Consider the following 17,964-nt stretch of genomic DNA (forward strand, 5'->3'; position numbering starts at 1 on the left):
ACATGAGCATGTTTAAAAGTCCAGTGGTTCAGTTTACACGCTGCAGTACTTTAAGTTTGGGGAAAGACTTAGCTCTGTAGTGTATGAAATCTGCTTTATAAATAAAGTTGAACTTGACTTGACCTTATTTAAAATGTAAACAGTCAAAAATGATTTAAAGCAAATTACAGAACAAAGACTTCATGTTGGATCCAAAAAATATCTTCAATGCAAGATCAGTGTGCAGGAATCTTCATTTTTACACACAACTTACTGTAAAAACTGATCTTTTTTATCAATGCACAGTCCAGTGATAACACATGAGAAAACTAACAAGTATCTTGGTTAAATATCAGCAGAAAAGCAGGAATATAACTCAACAAGTCAAACTGTGTGCCCTTTCTACCTGGTTTAACATGGATGATATTGTAATGGGGACTAGGATTAAATCCTCACCTTTCTCTTTGCTGCAGTCCAGCAGGCTGCGACTCTGTTTAGACGTAGAAGTGATCATTTTGTTTCCAACAGGATAATTGATAGACTAAGTGTCTGAGATGTTGGAGAGCTGCTGTTGATCTGAAGGTCTGTCTGATCTGAGATTATCTTGGTGGCTGTGAATAGAATGTTAACTGTCGCCTTTAATGCATCACAATGTGACATGTGTTCCATTCCGCCAAACTCTTAGAATGTTTGTGATGGAATCCATCATTACAATTGGTTTTTGTCAGGTATTGAAAGATCCACACCCCTGATACCTGCAACTGATGTTTTACTTCCAAACATCTTATTATTATTTGGATATAAGTTTCCAGAACTGGCCCTCAAAGCAACAGCTCAATTCAATGTACTTCAGTTGTACCTGGTGAATAAATCAAAAGAGAAATAAAGTAAAGATCAGCAACTCAAGCTTGTGAATTATTGCATGAACATTTCAAATAGCTCAATATTGTGCTCAGTATTTTTGGGGGGTGGAGACGCCAAGGAACCTTAGATTGTGCGGTTTTGTTTTTTCAGGTGTTAACTGATGACAGGAAGTGGATTCATTAAGTACAAGCCAACATGGCGTCCATGCTGTTGAACAACTCAGTGGCCCACTCCCAATCTCCACACTAAAGCCTCAGCACTGAACCCTCATGGACTTTAATGACATCAGGCGTATACAGCTGTGTCCCAATCCAGGGGCTGCATCCTTGGAAGGCCGTATTTAAAGGCCGATTGCATCACAAAAGTGCGTCAAAGACAGATGCGTCCTCCGTTTCTCCGGCCGCAAAGGATCCATCGGGTGCATCCTTTGCCGCCCACCGTATCCCGAGATGCATTGCACGTCAATTCAAAATAAATTACTTCAAAGAGCCGAGGAATACACCTTAAAATGTAAAAGTTTTTGGTTTCAACTCAATCAGATAGCTAGTCTTACACATATTTAAGAGAAGGAAAGGGCCCTTGAAAGAAATTTTCTTTAAAAAAATAGGTTAACTTAGGCGATGTTAGTTATGCTAGCTAGTTAGCCCGTTAGCTACCTGTTGCTAGGCGACAGGAGCAGTGTTTGGTGACACAAGTTTGCAGACCGTCCCATTTCAGTTTGACTTCACCAGTCTACACAGGCTGTGAATGGTGCATCCTCCGTGGATCGCCTCCTTCGAAGGCTGCAGCCCATGGATTCGGAAACAGCTTACGTCTCCAAGTTGGCTATGAACTCTGGGTAAGTCCGACAGGAAAGTCACAGAAAGTGAGTAATTTGGTGTTGAAAAGTCTGCATCAGAGCCCTCATAAACTTGATGATTTGACAGTGGGACAGCACTAAGCACGACACAATTGAAGGGAATGCGCCTCAAAGTCTGTGAGTGTGGAGATTGGGATTGTGGCAGCGTCCCGGCAGTTTGGGAAGCAGTCACGAAATGTATAAATTTACATGGACTTCAGTATTTCTTGCGTTTTGCAGCACATGGTGTAATTTTGTGTTCATGGTTTTCTGCCACTTTATTTATGCGCCTGTTTGACCCATCAGTCCACCCGAACCTTCACCCAACATAAACTGTTTTTGTCATGCAGTCACAAAATATTCGCCCCATTGACCAGTTATTCCTCATGTACCAGACTTTAATTTCTCAATGGGTGATAAAGTGCTGGAATCCTGCAGTACTTACATTGAATTTTCATTGGTATTTATTCAGCTGTGACATGGACAGAATGATGTCGGTAGCTCAATAATAATAATCATGATAATAATAATACAGTTTATTTATATAGAACACTTTAAAAAGTACTCAGACACTTTACATGTTAAAAACAACAGCAAAGACAGTAAAAGCAATAAACAGTATAAAGCAATCAAGGTGCAGAAATTACCAGGGGTGGACAGTAACGAAGTAAATGTTCGTGAGTACTCTACTGTACATGTTTTGAGTATCTGTACTTTACTTGAGTATACTTTTTTGGGGAAACTTACTTTTACTCCTCTACATTGAAAGACAAATATCGTCATTTTGACTCCACTACATTTCTATGAATGTTCTCGTTACTCGCTACTTTTGCTCTGAAGTCAGCTGATGAACTTTCTTTTCTTTTCTAAAATCCCAAAGACAATACACTGTTTGTGTAGTTCTACGTGTGGTTTGTCAAAGTGGTGTTGCCGTACCTGTACCTCGCATGTCTCCATGGTTGAACGGAGAGCAAACGCAGAGCAAATTTCACTCAGATCAGGCCGTTCATTTCGTGGCGGTAATGATGGCTACAGCAGAGAAGGATGACGATTCTCCCATGTATTCTTGACTGCACTCATGCATTGTAAAAATACAACATTTAGAATTGATCTTTTTTTTTTAAGTACCTTGAATACTGAAGTATTTTAAAAGCACGCACTCCAGCTCTTTGACTCAAGTAATAATTTGACTGAGCAACTTTCACTTGTATTGGAGTAATATATGACCAGGAGTATCTATAGTTTGACTCAAGTTGTGTACTTTGTCCACCACTGGAAATTACAGTTAAATATGTATTTAAAAGACAGTTATAACATTAACATAAAGAGGGGTCACAGATTAAAGGCACATTTAAATAGGTGGGTTTTGAGTCCAGTTTTGAAAGATAGGAGTGAGGGAGAATGTCTGAGGTGTTGGGGGAGAGAGTTCAGGAGGGAGGGGGGCGACAATAGAGAAGGCTCGGAAGACGAACACATTTAGTCTACTTATGGGCACGCAATCGTAAACCATACTTACCGTAAGATTCGGTGTATAAGACGCACTTTTAAATATGATGCAATGTTACAGGTAAAGTAGTTAAAATGATCTCCACATTAAGCTACAACAGCACTGAAATTCTTAACAAGCAATTAAACATAATAATCCAATATAATTACGATTATATGCAAAAGAGCATTTTTTTTTAATGCATTTGAGCATGTAACTTTTCAAAATCAGATTTCAAATGAAGGGCTTTTACTGGCAATCCCCTGTTTTTTTGGGTATGTGATATTTGGAGTTTATACTTTAATATGATTTGTTTTTTGATTTGCATTTTATTTCGAACATGTCGAAAAGAGAAAGGAACATAAAAACAGACAGAGATAAGGAACATTTACAAACAAAACAATACAAAATCAAAAAAAAAAAAAGAAGGTCTCAAACACTAATTTAATTTACACAGTGTGTGAAGATGTACAGACTTATTCAATCCCACCCCCTCCATTAGTCATTGAGTGATAATAATCCAGTCACCTTCCTTATTTACAAAAACCTATACATTAATTAATTTTCTTCAGCTCTTACAAAAGATACATTCCTTAATTATATATTCGTCACACTTACAGTATATTAGACAGTTATCTTTTTATATATGAATATATATAATATTCTTATAAATGTATATACATACACCCATATCTACATATCTACATATTAATACATTGTTATTTACAGAAAAATGGACGACATGATTAAAAAAGACTAAATACTGAATAACAAAGTGAACTGATGAACTAAAACTAAAATAACTAAAGTATCTGAAGGAGGGACGTGCATAGACATCCATCACTGTGCCTTCTCCAGAAGAACACACTGCTCCTCTCACACTCTAAAGACATACAGAAAGGTTTCATTGGTGACCATTGCTTGTACGTGTGTGCGTGAGTGTGATGGTTGTCTCTCCTCTCCCTCCTGTGACTGACTGCTGATTACAGTCCAACATGCACCCCGTCTGTTAGCTAAAGGACTGATGGAGTGATGGAATCCTGACTGGCAATAACTTCGAGAACCTCCAGAGGGTGCCGTTAAACACTTTATTAAATGTCGATGCCTCTATAGGGGCTGATTTACATTGAAGGCTCTCAGCTGTTCAGATCCAGTGATGCTGAAAACAAACAATGGAAGGGCTATCCAATGGGATTTGTCTTCTGCTTTTTTGGTGCTTCAGTACATTAAAAAAAATCTTATTTTTTAAATATAGCATGTTTTTTTTTTTTTTAAATCACAATAAGCACGAATTTAAGCCCAAAGAGTGCATAATGTTTCACCTCCTGATCAGATATCCCTTGTGTTTTATTAAAGACTTGGTATCGTGTGGCTTAAGAACATTTTATGTACTGTGTGTGTTGCACATGGTTAATCGTTGTGATTAATACAACAGTTTAATCTTTTCTGTGAGGGGCACTTATTTGCAAAAAGAGCAGCATTTAAGTGGCAGCTTCCTGTCTGTCTGCTGCGTCTGTAGACAGGGTCCTACACATGCATGCCTGTAGAAAATGTCCACTTCATGGCAGAGATAGCTGGCAGGCAGACACCCGAGGTGAGAGATACCATGGGAAGATGAAAACAGAAGGGATGAACACGCGACGGCTGCCTCTCACTGGGGTAAAGGGAGAGAAATGTGTTACAATCCCACAGTTCATCTGAGGTTCATGAACCAAAGAAAACCCTAAAGTAAGCTTTAGCTGCACCACTGTGTGAAACAACAGACCACAATCTCTAAGCATTATTTTTTAAGGCTGATCTCTATCGTCACTCGCATAAAAACAGCAGATGAAGCCCCCCGCCCTCACCCACCCACACATATCACACCCCCACTGGGCTATAGGATCTGAACACCTGTTTCATTGTGGAGCTAAAAAAAGGGACAGCCCTTCAGATGTCACTCTGAGAGACTGCTAGTGTTCCTGTTACTTTACAGTCATTTACACTGTTACATACAAGGCCAGCTGCCAGAGCTGTGTTCTTAGAGTCTGTGAGTCCGAGCAGCCATTTGCCTTTTTGTACTAATGAGTGTATAAGGTGACGAAAATATGTAAAAAGAACACACAATAAAGAGTAATTTTTTCCTGTTTTTATTGCACAATATTGAAAGAGTACAGTTAGCGGAGTGAAAAGAAAGACTATTGTAGACTTTCCAACATTTCAGCCAACAGGAATTTTGCCTTTTTTTCATTGAGCACATTTGTTTTCTAAATCTTCACTTGCTTAACATTAGCATTGTTGTTAGCAGCCGTAGAGCAGGTTGATCCTCCTGATGTCCCAGTAGGACATGCCCTGCCTCTGGCCGATCTGGACGTTGGGGTCGGGGATGGGGGAGATGGAGTCCTTCCCGTACTGGATGGAGAAGGCTGTTCTTCCATAGTGCATGATGGAGGAGTAGTCGTAGGGAGTGTTCAGGTTGTTGGTGGACTGCTTGTAGAAGTTGTAGGCCATCTGCGGGTTGATGTTCTCCCAGTTGATCCTGACGTAGTAGTCGCGGTCGCTCCTGGTCTGTTCGTGCTGGAAGCCCAGAGCGTGGTTGATCTCGTGCATGATGATGCCGTGGTAGAGGCAGCCCTGCTTGTTGAGAGAGAGCACCTGTCTGCCTCCCTGTCTGCCCAGAGCGGAGAAACATCCGGCCTTGTTCTCGATGCTGATGTAGTCGTACTCGTTCCGCCGGGGGACGAAGCGGATGCAGGTCCTGCTGTGGTACACCTTCATGGCGCGGTCCATCTTCTGCCTCTCCCAGCTGGTGAACTGGCCGCTCACGGTGAAGGGGATCGTCACCCGGCCGTTGGAGGCTTTCCTCCACAGGCAGTTCTGGGACCAGCACATCATGGCGTTTCTGGTTCTGGGAGCCAGCAGGTCTCCTTCCAGCAGCATCTCATCGGTGGCGTTGTTGGAGGTCAGAATCCTGGTGGTGATGTCCACGGTGTCTGGGACTTCTTCTTCTTCTCCGCTTCCTTCCTCCTGGAGAGGAAGAGCCTGAGAGAGGCCGAGCAGGAGCAGCAGCAGCAGGCTGGCAGAGGGAGTCATCTTCAGGGTGGGTCTGGAGGCTGTGGAGCTTCTGTGGAGAGCTGCTGTGGAGAGACTCCTTGAAGCTTGATGTTTGACTCAGGTCAGTCCACACTCTTTATACTCTCCTCTACAGGTGTGTCTGCAGGAGGATTATGGGTTGGGGTCCACACTGATAGGCCTAAATAAACCTCTGGAGGGAGGACTCCACAGACAAACCTACTCTTTAAACAGGTTTGTTTTCTCTGGTCATTAGAAGAATTAACACGGCTTTATAGCTAAACGGTGGTTTATAGCTAAACGCTTCATATGGTCCTCAACCAATGAGAAAATCCAATTAGAATATATTTGTCAAGACATAGCGGGGCTATGCATATGTCTCTCTTAATCTGCCTGTTGTTATGTTTACTATGATTTATATCTTTTATATTTAAAAAGTAGGATTGTAAACATATTCAAATATATTATTCCAATAAAAGATGATGCTATAATGATATTTGCAATAATATGAATATTGTGTTTCCCTAGTGATCATAAACATACTGATACATACATTCTTACACACTGCATCTTCACAGTTTAATCTGTTAACATGCTTACATATTCAAAACAGCAATACACACAATATGCAGCAGAGGCTGTTGGGAATGTCATTGCTTCTGGAGATATCTGGTCAAACATTAAAAATGGTAAAAAGTTTTGACCTGATGGTGGCGCTGCTTGAAAAGACGAGGGGTTTCCAAATTTTAAACAAGAATGTAGTGACTACATTTCCGGCCATCTATCCAATATTTGTTAAGACCATTTATTCAACCTTAAAACCATGAATGTCCCCTCATGCTGGCTCCAGTGGAAAATCAGGTGATCACTAAGTCAGTTATATTAATCTTCTGTGGGCCATGAATGTCTGCACCAAAGTTTGAGCCAATATGTCATCTCCATGTTGAAAGAGGCTGAAAAGGTCAGGTGATAAACAGAGTCAACAGGAGTTATCATCGTGCGACCACAAGTGACTGAACCAGATTAAATGAGAATTACTCAACATGTTCATGTGAATGAAAAAGTGAGTGTTGACAGACATACAATGGTTAGATTAAATTAGATTAGATTAGAAACTTTATTGTGATTGTAGTAAAAACAACAAAAAACAGTTTAGCAGCTAAAAGCAAGTAAAACATTCAGATACAAATAAATGGATAAAGACAGATAAATAGATTATAAAGTGCAGTTGCATGATTATGATGTGTCCTCAGTTTTGGGCGGGGGGTTCCACACACTTGACTGCCTGTGGTTAGAGCTAAAAGGGAAACTAATTGAGGCTAACATTTAGTGAGGTTTATCCCCTATATCTTTTTTACCAGTTTTCACTGGGTAACTTGTGATACTAAAGCCTGCGCACAGGACGACCTAACAGCAGCTGTAAGAACAAGAACAAGTTAGGTAAATGGTAAATGAACTGCACTTCTAGAGCACTTTTCTCACTCTCTGCTCCCCTGTTTCCAACACAATCCACTAAAGACAGAAAAGGCCCCCACCAAAAAAGAAGTCATGGTTAATGTATCCTAGAAATATTACATTACCAGCTTGTCTGTGATCATTTGTTATAGATATTGCAATAACGTGTTTGCTTTGCAGTGTCAAACACAGCTCTTAGCTATAGTTGTCCTGGAAGTATTTTTCCAGCCTCACTTCTCTGTTTCAGAATCATTTAGTCGTGACCTCCTCAAAGGAGGTTATGTGTTTGTTGCTGTTTGAATGCAGGATTGAAGAAAAACTACAGGCCTAATTCCCATGAAACTTGATAGGAGGACAAAACACGGGCCGAGGAAAGACCTTTTCAATTTTGGAGCGGATCCAGATCACACTCACAAAACAACCAATAAATATTGACCACATTATAGAAGCATTGTTTATTGAAAAATGAATTGTGCACTGAATAAACATCAATACATTGCAGCCACTTCAAACATCACTCTACAAACAAACACAAGTGTTTCACTTTGTGCACATATGGAGTAGCTTAACCACACTGTAATCATTTTATTCCCAAGTGTCAACATTTCCTTTCTGAACATACAGTTTTCTTATAGCAAGTTATTGATAATAAGCGGCCACATTCATGTTATTTTAGTCGAAGCATTGTATTTCTTTGTCTGGAGTATTTTGCTTTTTACAATGAAATGTAGCGATGTTGTGTCTAAAATGTTTGCCTGCACATAGAACAAAGAATTATAACTACACAACAATGATTGTTTTTGCATTACCTTTTTTCAGACAAGTGAGGCATGGGGGTCACACTGTTTATTCTGTTGTGTGACTATTTGAAATAATACGGTGAAAAAATCTGCAATCTTTAGCTTTGATTTCAAACACTATAGTAGCTTTTAACTATTAACAGAGTAAAGAAACACACTGCTGCATTTAGCATCAGCATTTCTGTTGCAGCAGAACACACAGAGACAGAAAAGCTTTCACACTCACACCTACGGGCACATTTTTTTAGAGTCACCAGTTGACCTAATGAGCATGTCTTTGTACCGTGGAAGGACGCCACGGGAGAGCAAGCAAACTCCACACAGAAAGGCCCCCTACCTCTGAAACCGGGATTCGAATTAGGAACCTTCTAGCTGTGAGGCGACAGCAATAACCACTGCACCACAATGCAGCCCAACATGCATTAATGTATATAATAGATGCATACAGATAACATGAATGTGTAGAGCTTGGTGTGTCAGATCCCCTGGCAGTCTAAGCCTATAGCAGCATCACCAGGGGCTGGTTTAAGTCAGAGCCAGCTCTAACTAAAAGCTTTATCAAAAAGAACACTTTGAAGTCTACTCTTAAAGTAGAGAGGGTGTCTGCCTCCCGGACCCTGACTGGTAGATGCATTCTGGAGTGGATCCAAACGCACTCACAAAACAACCAATAAAATTGACCAAATTGTAACCCCAGTGTTTGTGGCTGAAGTGAATGGTGGGCTCAACATCAAAACATTACAACACAACAGTCACTTCACAATCACTATGCTAACGAACAAATACCTCTTTCCCACCAAAATTAGCGCGTTGATGCAGGTTTTTCAGACCCGGGAAGACCCGCTAATAAATGCTGATTGTCTCTGTTCCCACTGCCAGTGAAGTATACTCCTGTCCTCTTTTCTGCTGCGTCACTGTCTGACGTCACAAACGCGCCTGAAACAGGGTTAGTAAACAGTGAAGATGTTACGGTGGTTAGGTGTTTATTGTATCTGTTCCTCATTCAGTCTGTTTATCAAACTCAAATCACAAATCTGGAAGGATGTTAGAGCGCTGCTTGGACGAGACGGGCAGAGTTTGTAGCTGAGATGACAAGGTGTCGCAGAAGTTACCGACGGAGCATAGCATCGCGCTGGAAAGGGGGTGGAGGTTTGCGTGTCGGCACGGGTTTTGTGTTCCCATCAATGCTGATCGGAGCCGAGGCGATAATTACCCGGGTCTACTGCAGAGTCATTTGACCCGGGTCTGAATGACGATTGTAACCTTTCCCAGTAAGCAAAAAAGCCGAGTGTTGTTTTTTTGACCAGTGGGAAAGGAGCTAAAGTAAGCCACTATGTTTGTAAATCTTGAGTTATCAACTGGTTTGTGTGAATATTTCTGCAAAAAAAAAAACCTTGCTTCGCTCATTCAAAACCAGGAGACAGACAGTAATTTTTTACCTCACAGAACAGGAGATGCTGGTCTACTGTTGCCTCGATTGGTTATTTTGTTTGTGGCACACAAATATTGTGTTGGATCCAAAATAACGCTTTAAAAAATAAAAGGGCAAATAATGTTCAATAAAGGTCTATCTCTGCAGGGATCCACTTCTTAATGTTTTCAGACACTTGAAATTACAATCTGAGCCTGTCAGTGGCTAAAATGCTTTGAGTAGTGGTTATAGATGAGAGGCACATTCAACGAGGTTTAAGCTTAATGACTTTTATGGTTGTTCAGAGCAGGATGAAACTTAACTGATGTTACTTAGTTATTATTTTGACCTCATGATCCGATAACTTGGCCCTAACCTAGGATGATTTGCCAGCAGATGAGAGAAGAACAAACTGAGGTTAGGGACCGTCATAAAAGTGCAGGCTCTTCAGATGAGAGAGTGACAAAATCTCACCTTGAGATCCTAATGATAGGTTTGCATGTGTGTACTAATTAGTGCATGTGTACACAAGAATACAAAAAACAAAATAGACATCCCAATATGGAAAGAATGAACTTGCTGGTTGTTGCACTGAGATATTTTATTTTCATTAATCTCAAGTCTTAAACATTATCATTGTTGTTAGCAGCCGTAGAGCAAGTTGATCCTCCTGATGTCCCAGTAGGACATGCCCTGCCTCTGGCCGATCTGGACGTTGGGGTCGGGGATGGGGGAGATGGAGTCCTTCCCGTACTGGATGGAGAAGGCTGTTCTTCCATAGTGCATGATGGAGGAGTAGTCGTAGGGAGTGTTCAGGTTGTTGGTGGACTGCTTGTAGAAGTTGTAGGCCATCTGCGGGTTGATGTTCTCCCAGTTGATCCTGACGTAGTAGTCGCGGTCGCTCCTGGTCTGTTCGTGCTGGAAGCCCAGAGCGTGGTTGATCTCGTGCATGATGATTCCATGGTAGAGGCAGCCCTGCTTGTTGAGAGAGAGCACCTGTCTGCCTCCCTGTCTGCCCAGAGCGGAGAAACATCCGGCCTTGTTCTCGATGCTGATGTAGTCGTACTCGTTCTGCCGGGGGACGAAGCGGATGCAGGTCCTGCTGTGGTACACCTTCATGGCGCGGTCCATCTTCTGCCTCTCCCAGCTGGTGAACTGGCCGCTCACGGTGAAGGGGATCGTCACCAGGCCGTTGGAGGCTTTCCTCCACAGGCAGTTCTGGGACCAGCACATCATGGCGTTTCTGGTTCTGGGAGCCAGCAGGTCTCCTTCCAGCAGCATCTCGTCGGTGGCGTTGTTGGAGGTCAGAATCCTGGTGGTGATGTCCACGGTGTCTGGGACTTCTTCTTCTTCTCCGCTTCCTTCCTCCTGGAGAGGAAGAGCCTGAGAGAGGCCGAGCAGGAGCAGCAGCAGCAGGCTGGCAGAGGGAGTCATCTTCAGGGTGGGTCTGGAGGCTGTGGAGCTTCTGTGGAGAGCTGCTGTGGAGAGACTCCTTGAAGCTTGATGTTTGACTCAGGTCAGTCCACACTCTTTATACTCTCCTCTACAGGTGTGTCTGCAGGAGGATTATGGGTTGGGGTCCACACTGATAGGCCTAAATAAACCTCTGGAGGGAGGACTCCACAGACAAACCTACTATTTAAACAGGTTTGTTTTCTCTGGTCAGCAGAGGGACGAACTCAACTTTACTTGTTTACTAGTTTCAGTTAAACCACAAAGACTTCACAAATGAATATCTTTTTCAGACTGGTATTTAAGAAAGATAATGTATTTGTGGATTCAAAACTTTGTGTTGTTATTTGCTTCATATGATTAATTTGTTTGTGTTATTAAAAAGTAGGGAAGAACATTCCCACAAAAACATTCAGATAAGAGCAGATTATTTACTCTGCATTTATGAAAAGCAGTTAAATATTTGCAATAATATTTTTATATTTACTAAGTAGTCTGCTAAGAATGGACACAACTTATCACAAACTTTACACCACATATTCTAAGATCATCAAAAACATACACACATCCTAGACACACACAGTGCTACAACCAGGAGAACTCACATTTTACTGTAGTCGCACAATCTCTAGGGTCAGTTGAGCAGAAATGTCCTCACCTCTCTTCAGAATAATTTAGGGAAGTAGCTTTTAATTACTTTAGCTTTTGACTGATGTTTACTCTGTTTACAGTCGGAGTTAAGTATGCTAGCAAGCTAACATTTGCTTCTTAGCAATAAACAAAAATACAGCTGAGGCTAAATTTGGTTATAAACTAACGTACCAAAACGATGTTTACATTTTGACCTGATGGTTGCACTGAAAATGTAAAGGATCGCCAAAGTTAATAATGAGAGTACATGAATGTGTGGAACAAATTTCATACATCCTTTCAATATTTGCTGATACATTTCATTTAAAACCATAAATGTCTTTCATTGGGGCGCTACAGGATCAGCAAAGACAGAAAGATTCATCTTCTAGGCACTTAGGGAAAGCCTTGACTTTATGTAGGAGCCTCAAGGAAGGTCAGAAGGTCATAAAGGTCAATAGGATTCATCCTCTTCGGACCATGACAGACTTATCCAAACAGTCACACTGCTAGCATAGAGGGTGGTATAACATCAACGACTGTAGTTCTGACAGAAACCCAAAGAGCCTTCTAACCACCTGGAATTAAAAAGTATATCATTTCTTTTGGAAGAAGAAAGATCAGTGTTTTTTTTGCTTTGAAAATTTGGAAGCTAAGCTCTGTTTTTTACATAGCATGGTTATAGATAAGAGACAGACACTGGGGCTGATATTCAGTAGAGTTTCTCCTGTATAACTATTGGACAGTTTTTGACAGATAAGTTGAGTGCAGGACAATTTTGACGGATGTTACACAATCTCCCTTTTTCCTCATCTACGTACAGAGTTGCAGAAAAAGAGATAATAGCTTTGCCTTAACCCTATTAACTCTTAAATTACAGTATAACCAGCATTTAATTACATCTAGAATTAGACATCAGAATCAGTTTTATTGGCCAAGTATGTGGGCACACACAAGAAATTTGACTCCGGTTTTTCTCCCTCCCGGATGAGACCGATGACCATTCTGTCGAGTTTCACAGAGGGGTCCCGTGAAGTGCAGTCATTGGTGCAGAGCAGGGGTCTCAAACTCAATCAGAGAGGTGGCCAAAATCAAAAACTGGGTCTAGGACGAGGGCCGAACAGGGTCAACATTATTTGGACAACAGACATAAATAAACCACATGTTTATCAGAGGCATTATGACAAATTAGTCACACAAAAATATGAACTTTGCTGCTCCAAAGACATCTTATAGAATTCAGAACAAACCAAGGGTATCAAAAAAATGAGACCAAATTAAAGCTAAAATAAATCAGCATCTTTAATTAGTTTTTGTCTCCCTCTCTATCAGCAGTTTTTCACTGAGTCATTTCCAAAAAAGAGTTGTACGGTGTTAGGATCTGAGCTGTGGTCAGTCAGGGTGGAGTGAAGGTGTGCTTACACAGATACATGCTTCCAAATATGCAGAGCATTCGAGCTGCTTGTAGGCGGAGCTTGGGGCATAGTTTCTGAGTTCTGTCAGCTCCATTTGGATGTTTGCAGGTGCTCTTTCCACGCCAACTACAAACAGATTACTGAGCAGTTCAGATTTACATTTCTGAGCTCCAAAGTTGGCAAATAGCCGTGTGAACTCTGCCAGGTCAACAGTTGTTCAGTTGGGAACACAGCGGTGGAGACCTGGTTTGTCATTGTCTGGCAACAGGAGAAGTGACCCAAGTTTCCTTGCTGCACCTGAGTCTCCCACAGGTGCAGCTTGTCTTGGAAAGCTCTCACTGCATCTGATCACACGGTCCCTACCCTGAAGCTCGAGGTTCACACAGCCGGTGCTCGCAAGTCCTGATTGGTGCGGCCGCTGTTGCAGTGCATTTTGGGATTTGTAGTATCAGCGGTGTGCGTGCTGTATACCGGCGGGCCAGTTATGTTACACATATGATATAATCTCGCTGGCCAGATACAATTGTATTGCAGGCCGGATGTGGCCCGCAGGCCTTGAGTTTGAGACCCCTGGTGTAGAGGGACAAGAGCAGTGGGGAGAGCACACACACCCCTGGGGGGCACCAGTGCTGATTGTCCAGGTGCCGGATGTGATTCTCCACAGCCTCACCTGCTGTGTCCTGTTGGTTAAGAAGTTGGTGATCCACTGACAGGTGGGGGCTGGCACAGAGAGCTGGGTGAGTTTGTGGTGGAGGATTTGAGGGATGATGGTGTTGAACGCCGAGCTGAAGTCCACAAATAGGATCCTCGCGTAGGTCCCTGGGGAGTCAAGGTGATGCAGGATGTTGTGCAGTCCCATGTTGACCGCATCATCCACCGACCTGTTTGCCCACTACGTAAACAGCAGGGGGTCCAGCAGGGGGCCTGTGACGTCCTTCAGGTGGCTCAACAGCCTTTTAAAGGATTTCATGACCACAGACATCAGGGTAACGGGGCTGTAGTCGTTGAGTCCTGTGATGGAGGGTTTCTTGGGGACCGGGATGGTGGGAGAGCGTTTGAAGCAGGAAGGGGCCTTGACACAGCTCCAGAGATCTGTAGAAGATCTGGATGAAGATGGGGGCCAGCTGGTCAGCACAGCCTCTCAGGCAGGAGGGAGACACACCGTCAGGTCCTGGTGCCTTCCTGATCTTCTGTCTCCGAAAGAGCTGACACACATCCTCTACATCAACTCGGAGCAGAGTTTTTCTTAGGGCCAAGTTAATGTACCCTAGAAATGTTCAATTATCACAGAGGTCTGTTCCAACATTGATCCCACACTTTGACATACAAATAAGAAGTGTGTTTTCATTCTTCAGAGATATTATTGTAACATGGCTCTTGGTTGTAGTTCTCCTGGGAGTTGTGTTACAGCCCACTACTCTTATTGTGAATCATGTAGGGTTCAGAATATCTCAGACATGGTTCAGTACAGTAAACTACGTATATTTTTAGTATCACATCCCAGAAACGTCTTCAAGAACTTCAACCAAGTCCAGTTGCCTTTTGGATTAATCTTAGAGTTAACATGACCTGGGTGACCGAGAACCTTCACAGACCACACAAGCTTTACACCACGTCTTCTCAAGGTCATAACTCAGTCATAACAAATACACACCCTACATCCAGACACTGCTACAACCGAGAGAACTATACTTTCATAGTAGTGCCGCAATTTGATGTCAGTCGAGCATAAATGTTGATACATAATTTCAGCTATTGGCTCATGTCTGGACCGTTTACAAAAATAGATTAGAATGCATGCTAACATTAGCCTACTAGCAATCAACACAGAAACAGCTGATGCTGATGGGAATGTTGATAGTTTTGTAGATCTTTGGTCATAAACTTAAGTTGTTTTTTTAAGTTTTGACTTGATGCTGGGGCGACATGAACATAGGATAAACTGATCAGGCGAGCCGGCTCTGTGTGATAAACTGATCAGGCGAGCCGGCTCTGTGATCGGCATGAAGCTGGACCCTCTGGTGACGGTGGCAGAGACAAGGACACTAAACAAACTGTTGGACATTATGGGCAATGCCAGCCACCCTCTGCACACCGTCATCAGCAACCAGAGGAGCCTGTTCAGTGAGAGACTGCTCCTTCCAAAGTGCAGGACTAACCGACTGAAGAACTCCTTTGTCCCTCATGCCATCAGGCTGTACAACTCCTCACTTAGGGGGAGGAGGTAACAGGGACAGACTCTCTCACAAGCGGTAGCCACTAATTCACCTCACAAAGTTAATAGTAGTTAACTTCTTTTATTCAATAGTAATATTTATTTATTTCTCAAAGGGTCATATGTGCAATAAAAATCTGTCAATGTGCAATAATCTCTCACCACAGTGCAATAACCTAATACCACAGTGCAATAACCTAATTTAGTTTAATTGAACTATTACCCACTGTTTACTTGTACATTTTCTAAGAGTGTATATTTTATATATTTTGTTATCTAATTTTGTACTTTTTTATATATATATATATATCGATAGATATATATATTTTGATCTTTATTTTTTACCCTCTGTGTGCTGATTCTTTCCTATTGTATTGTACTGTATAAGCTGCTGGAGACTGAATTTCCCAGAGGGAGTCATCCCAAAGGGATCAATAAAGTTGAGTCTAAGTCTAAGGAGGTCCACCAAAGTTACTATTAAAGGTGAACCAAATTTCATGACGATACGCAAAAGAGTTGTTGAGTCTCTTCATTCAAAACCATGTGATCCTCTAACGGTGGCTCGAGAGGAATAGTTAAAGAATTAGTACCGTAAGTAACAGTCATCTTCTGGGGACCATGAATGTGGCCTTTAAATCCTGGGCCAATGCATCATGAACATGTTGTATTTGAAACAGCGAAGGAAAGCCTCGACTTGCTGATGGAGCTACTGGAGTAGTCCGATGATCACCAAAATCAATAGGATTCATCCTCTTAGGAACATGAATGATTGTACCACATTTTTGAGGTCCAAAGCAAATGTCTCACTGGGACACTAAAAGTCTTTCTTTTCTTATCTTTGATTCTCAACCAAGGTGGCGGACCCACTGACAACACTGTCCCTACAGAAACACTGCCACCTAGAGGGTCGAATAACATGACTTATTGCAGTAGCTCAGGTATTTCCAGAAACCTCTAAAAGTCATCCAACCATCTAGATGAGAAAAGTGCCTTTTTTTGCAAGAAGACAAAATTGCTTTATTTTGAAGCTCAGCTCTGTCACTGCCATTGAACTGTTAAGAGATAAGAGGCCCAAATTAGCGCTAACATTCAATGTGGTTTATTCTGAATTAGTTATTCATCATTTTTAACCAGATTATTTGTTCAGAGTAAAATGAAGCTTGAATTGAGTTACACAGTTTCTATTTTTTACTTATTATTAGTTATATTCATCACTGTGCTCAAATCCAAAGCTATGTAATAGCAATACCTTTCAATGTAGTCTGTGCAAATGAAGCTCTGGCTTCAAATCCAGGTCGGAAGAGAAAGGTTTTACATCGTTAGACTCTATTGTCCTCCTGAGATCAGTTCTTTGTCATCGTGTGTGAAAAGTTTGTAGGCACAGTAAAGAAACAAAACTGGACAGCGATAAGTTTCTATGCATTACCTTTATTACAGATGATTGAGGCATGTGAGGGTCATATGTTTTGTTATCAGTGTATTTCAAATAACAATGTAAAATAAATGCAGTAACTTTAGATAAAACACAGAGAAAAGAGACGGGGTAAAATGGTTGCATTTAGCATTAGCATTGTTGTTAGCAGCCGTAGAGCAGGTTGATCCTCCTGATGTCCCAGTAGGACATGCCCTGCCTCTGGCCGATCTGGACGTTGGGGTCGGGGATGGGGGAGATGGAGTCCTTCCCGTACTGGATGGAGAAGGCTGTTCTTCCATAGTGCATGATGGAGGAGTAGTCGTAGGGAGTGTTCAGGTTGTTGGTGGACTGCTTGTAGAAGTTGTAGGCCATCTGCGGGTTGATGTTCTCCCAGTTGATCCTGACGTAGTAGTCGCGGTCACTCCTGGTCTGTTCGTGCTGGAAGCCCAGAGCGTGGTTGATCTCGTGCATGATGATGCCGTGGTAGAGGCAGCCCTGCTTGTTGAGAGAGAGCACCTGTCTGCCTCCCTGTCTGCCCAGAGCGGAGAAACATCCGGCCTTGTTCTCGATGCTGATGTAGTCGTACTCGTTCTGCCGGGGGACGAAGCGGATGCAGGTCCTGCTGTGGTACACCTTCATGGCGCGGTCCATCTTCTGCCTCTCCCAGCTGGTGAACTGGCCGCTCACAGTGAAGGGGATCATCACCAGGCCGTTGGAGGCTTTCCTCCACAGGCAGTTCTGGGACCAGCACATCATGGCGTTTCTGGTTCTGGGAGCCAGCAGGTCTCCTTCCAGCAGCATCTCATCGGTGGCGTTGTTGGAGGTAAGAATCCTGGTGGTGATGTCCACGGTGTCTGGGACTTCTTCTTCTTCTCCGCTTCCTTCCTCCTGGAGAGGAAGAGCCTGAGAGAGGCCGAGCAGGAGCAGCAGTAACAGGCTGGCAGAGGGAGTCAT

At 42.4% G+C, this 17,964-nt stretch overlaps 3 protein-coding genes across 3 annotated transcripts; all 3 read right to left on the reverse strand.

The window, feature by feature from the left end:
- Positions 1-5,447: 5,447 nt before the first annotated feature.
- On the reverse strand, positions 5,448-6,239 carry LOC138604939 (high choriolytic enzyme 1-like). The gene has a single exon (XM_069677013.1). The coding sequence runs from the start codon at positions 6,237-6,239 to the stop codon at positions 5,448-5,450; it is 792 nt and encodes a 263-aa protein (XP_069533114.1).
- A 4,287-nt stretch (positions 6,240-10,526) lies between these two features.
- On the reverse strand, positions 10,527-11,318 carry LOC138605287 (high choriolytic enzyme 1-like). The gene has a single exon (XM_069677468.1). The coding sequence runs from the start codon at positions 11,316-11,318 to the stop codon at positions 10,527-10,529; it is 792 nt and encodes a 263-aa protein (XP_069533569.1).
- Positions 11,319-17,172: 5,854 nt separating this feature from the next.
- On the reverse strand, positions 17,173-17,964 carry LOC138605356 (high choriolytic enzyme 1-like). Its single transcript, XM_069677591.1, has one exon. It carries the CDS (start codon positions 17,962-17,964, stop codon positions 17,173-17,175), a length of 792 nt encoding a protein of 263 aa, XP_069533692.1.

Source organism: Semicossyphus pulcher, unplaced genomic scaffold (assembly GCF_022749685.1).
Source record: "Semicossyphus pulcher isolate SPU_LCO1_2020_fin unplaced genomic scaffold, fSemPul1.0.p SCAF_1, whole genome shotgun sequence".
NCBI lineage: Eukaryota > Metazoa > Chordata > Actinopteri > Labriformes > Labridae > Semicossyphus > Semicossyphus pulcher.

What these genes read in the sequence shown, in the direction of transcription:
- LOC138604939 (XM_069677013.1), bottom strand. Translation starts at nt 6,239, where the DNA reads ATGACTCCCTCTGCCAGCCTGCTGCTGCTGCTCCTGCTCGGCCTCTCT.
- LOC138605287 (XM_069677468.1), bottom strand. Translation starts at nt 11,318, where the DNA reads ATGACTCCCTCTGCCAGCCTGCTGCTGCTGCTCCTGCTCGGCCTCTCT.
- LOC138605356 (XM_069677591.1), bottom strand. Translation starts at nt 17,964, where the DNA reads ATGACTCCCTCTGCCAGCCTGTTACTGCTGCTCCTGCTCGGCCTCTCT.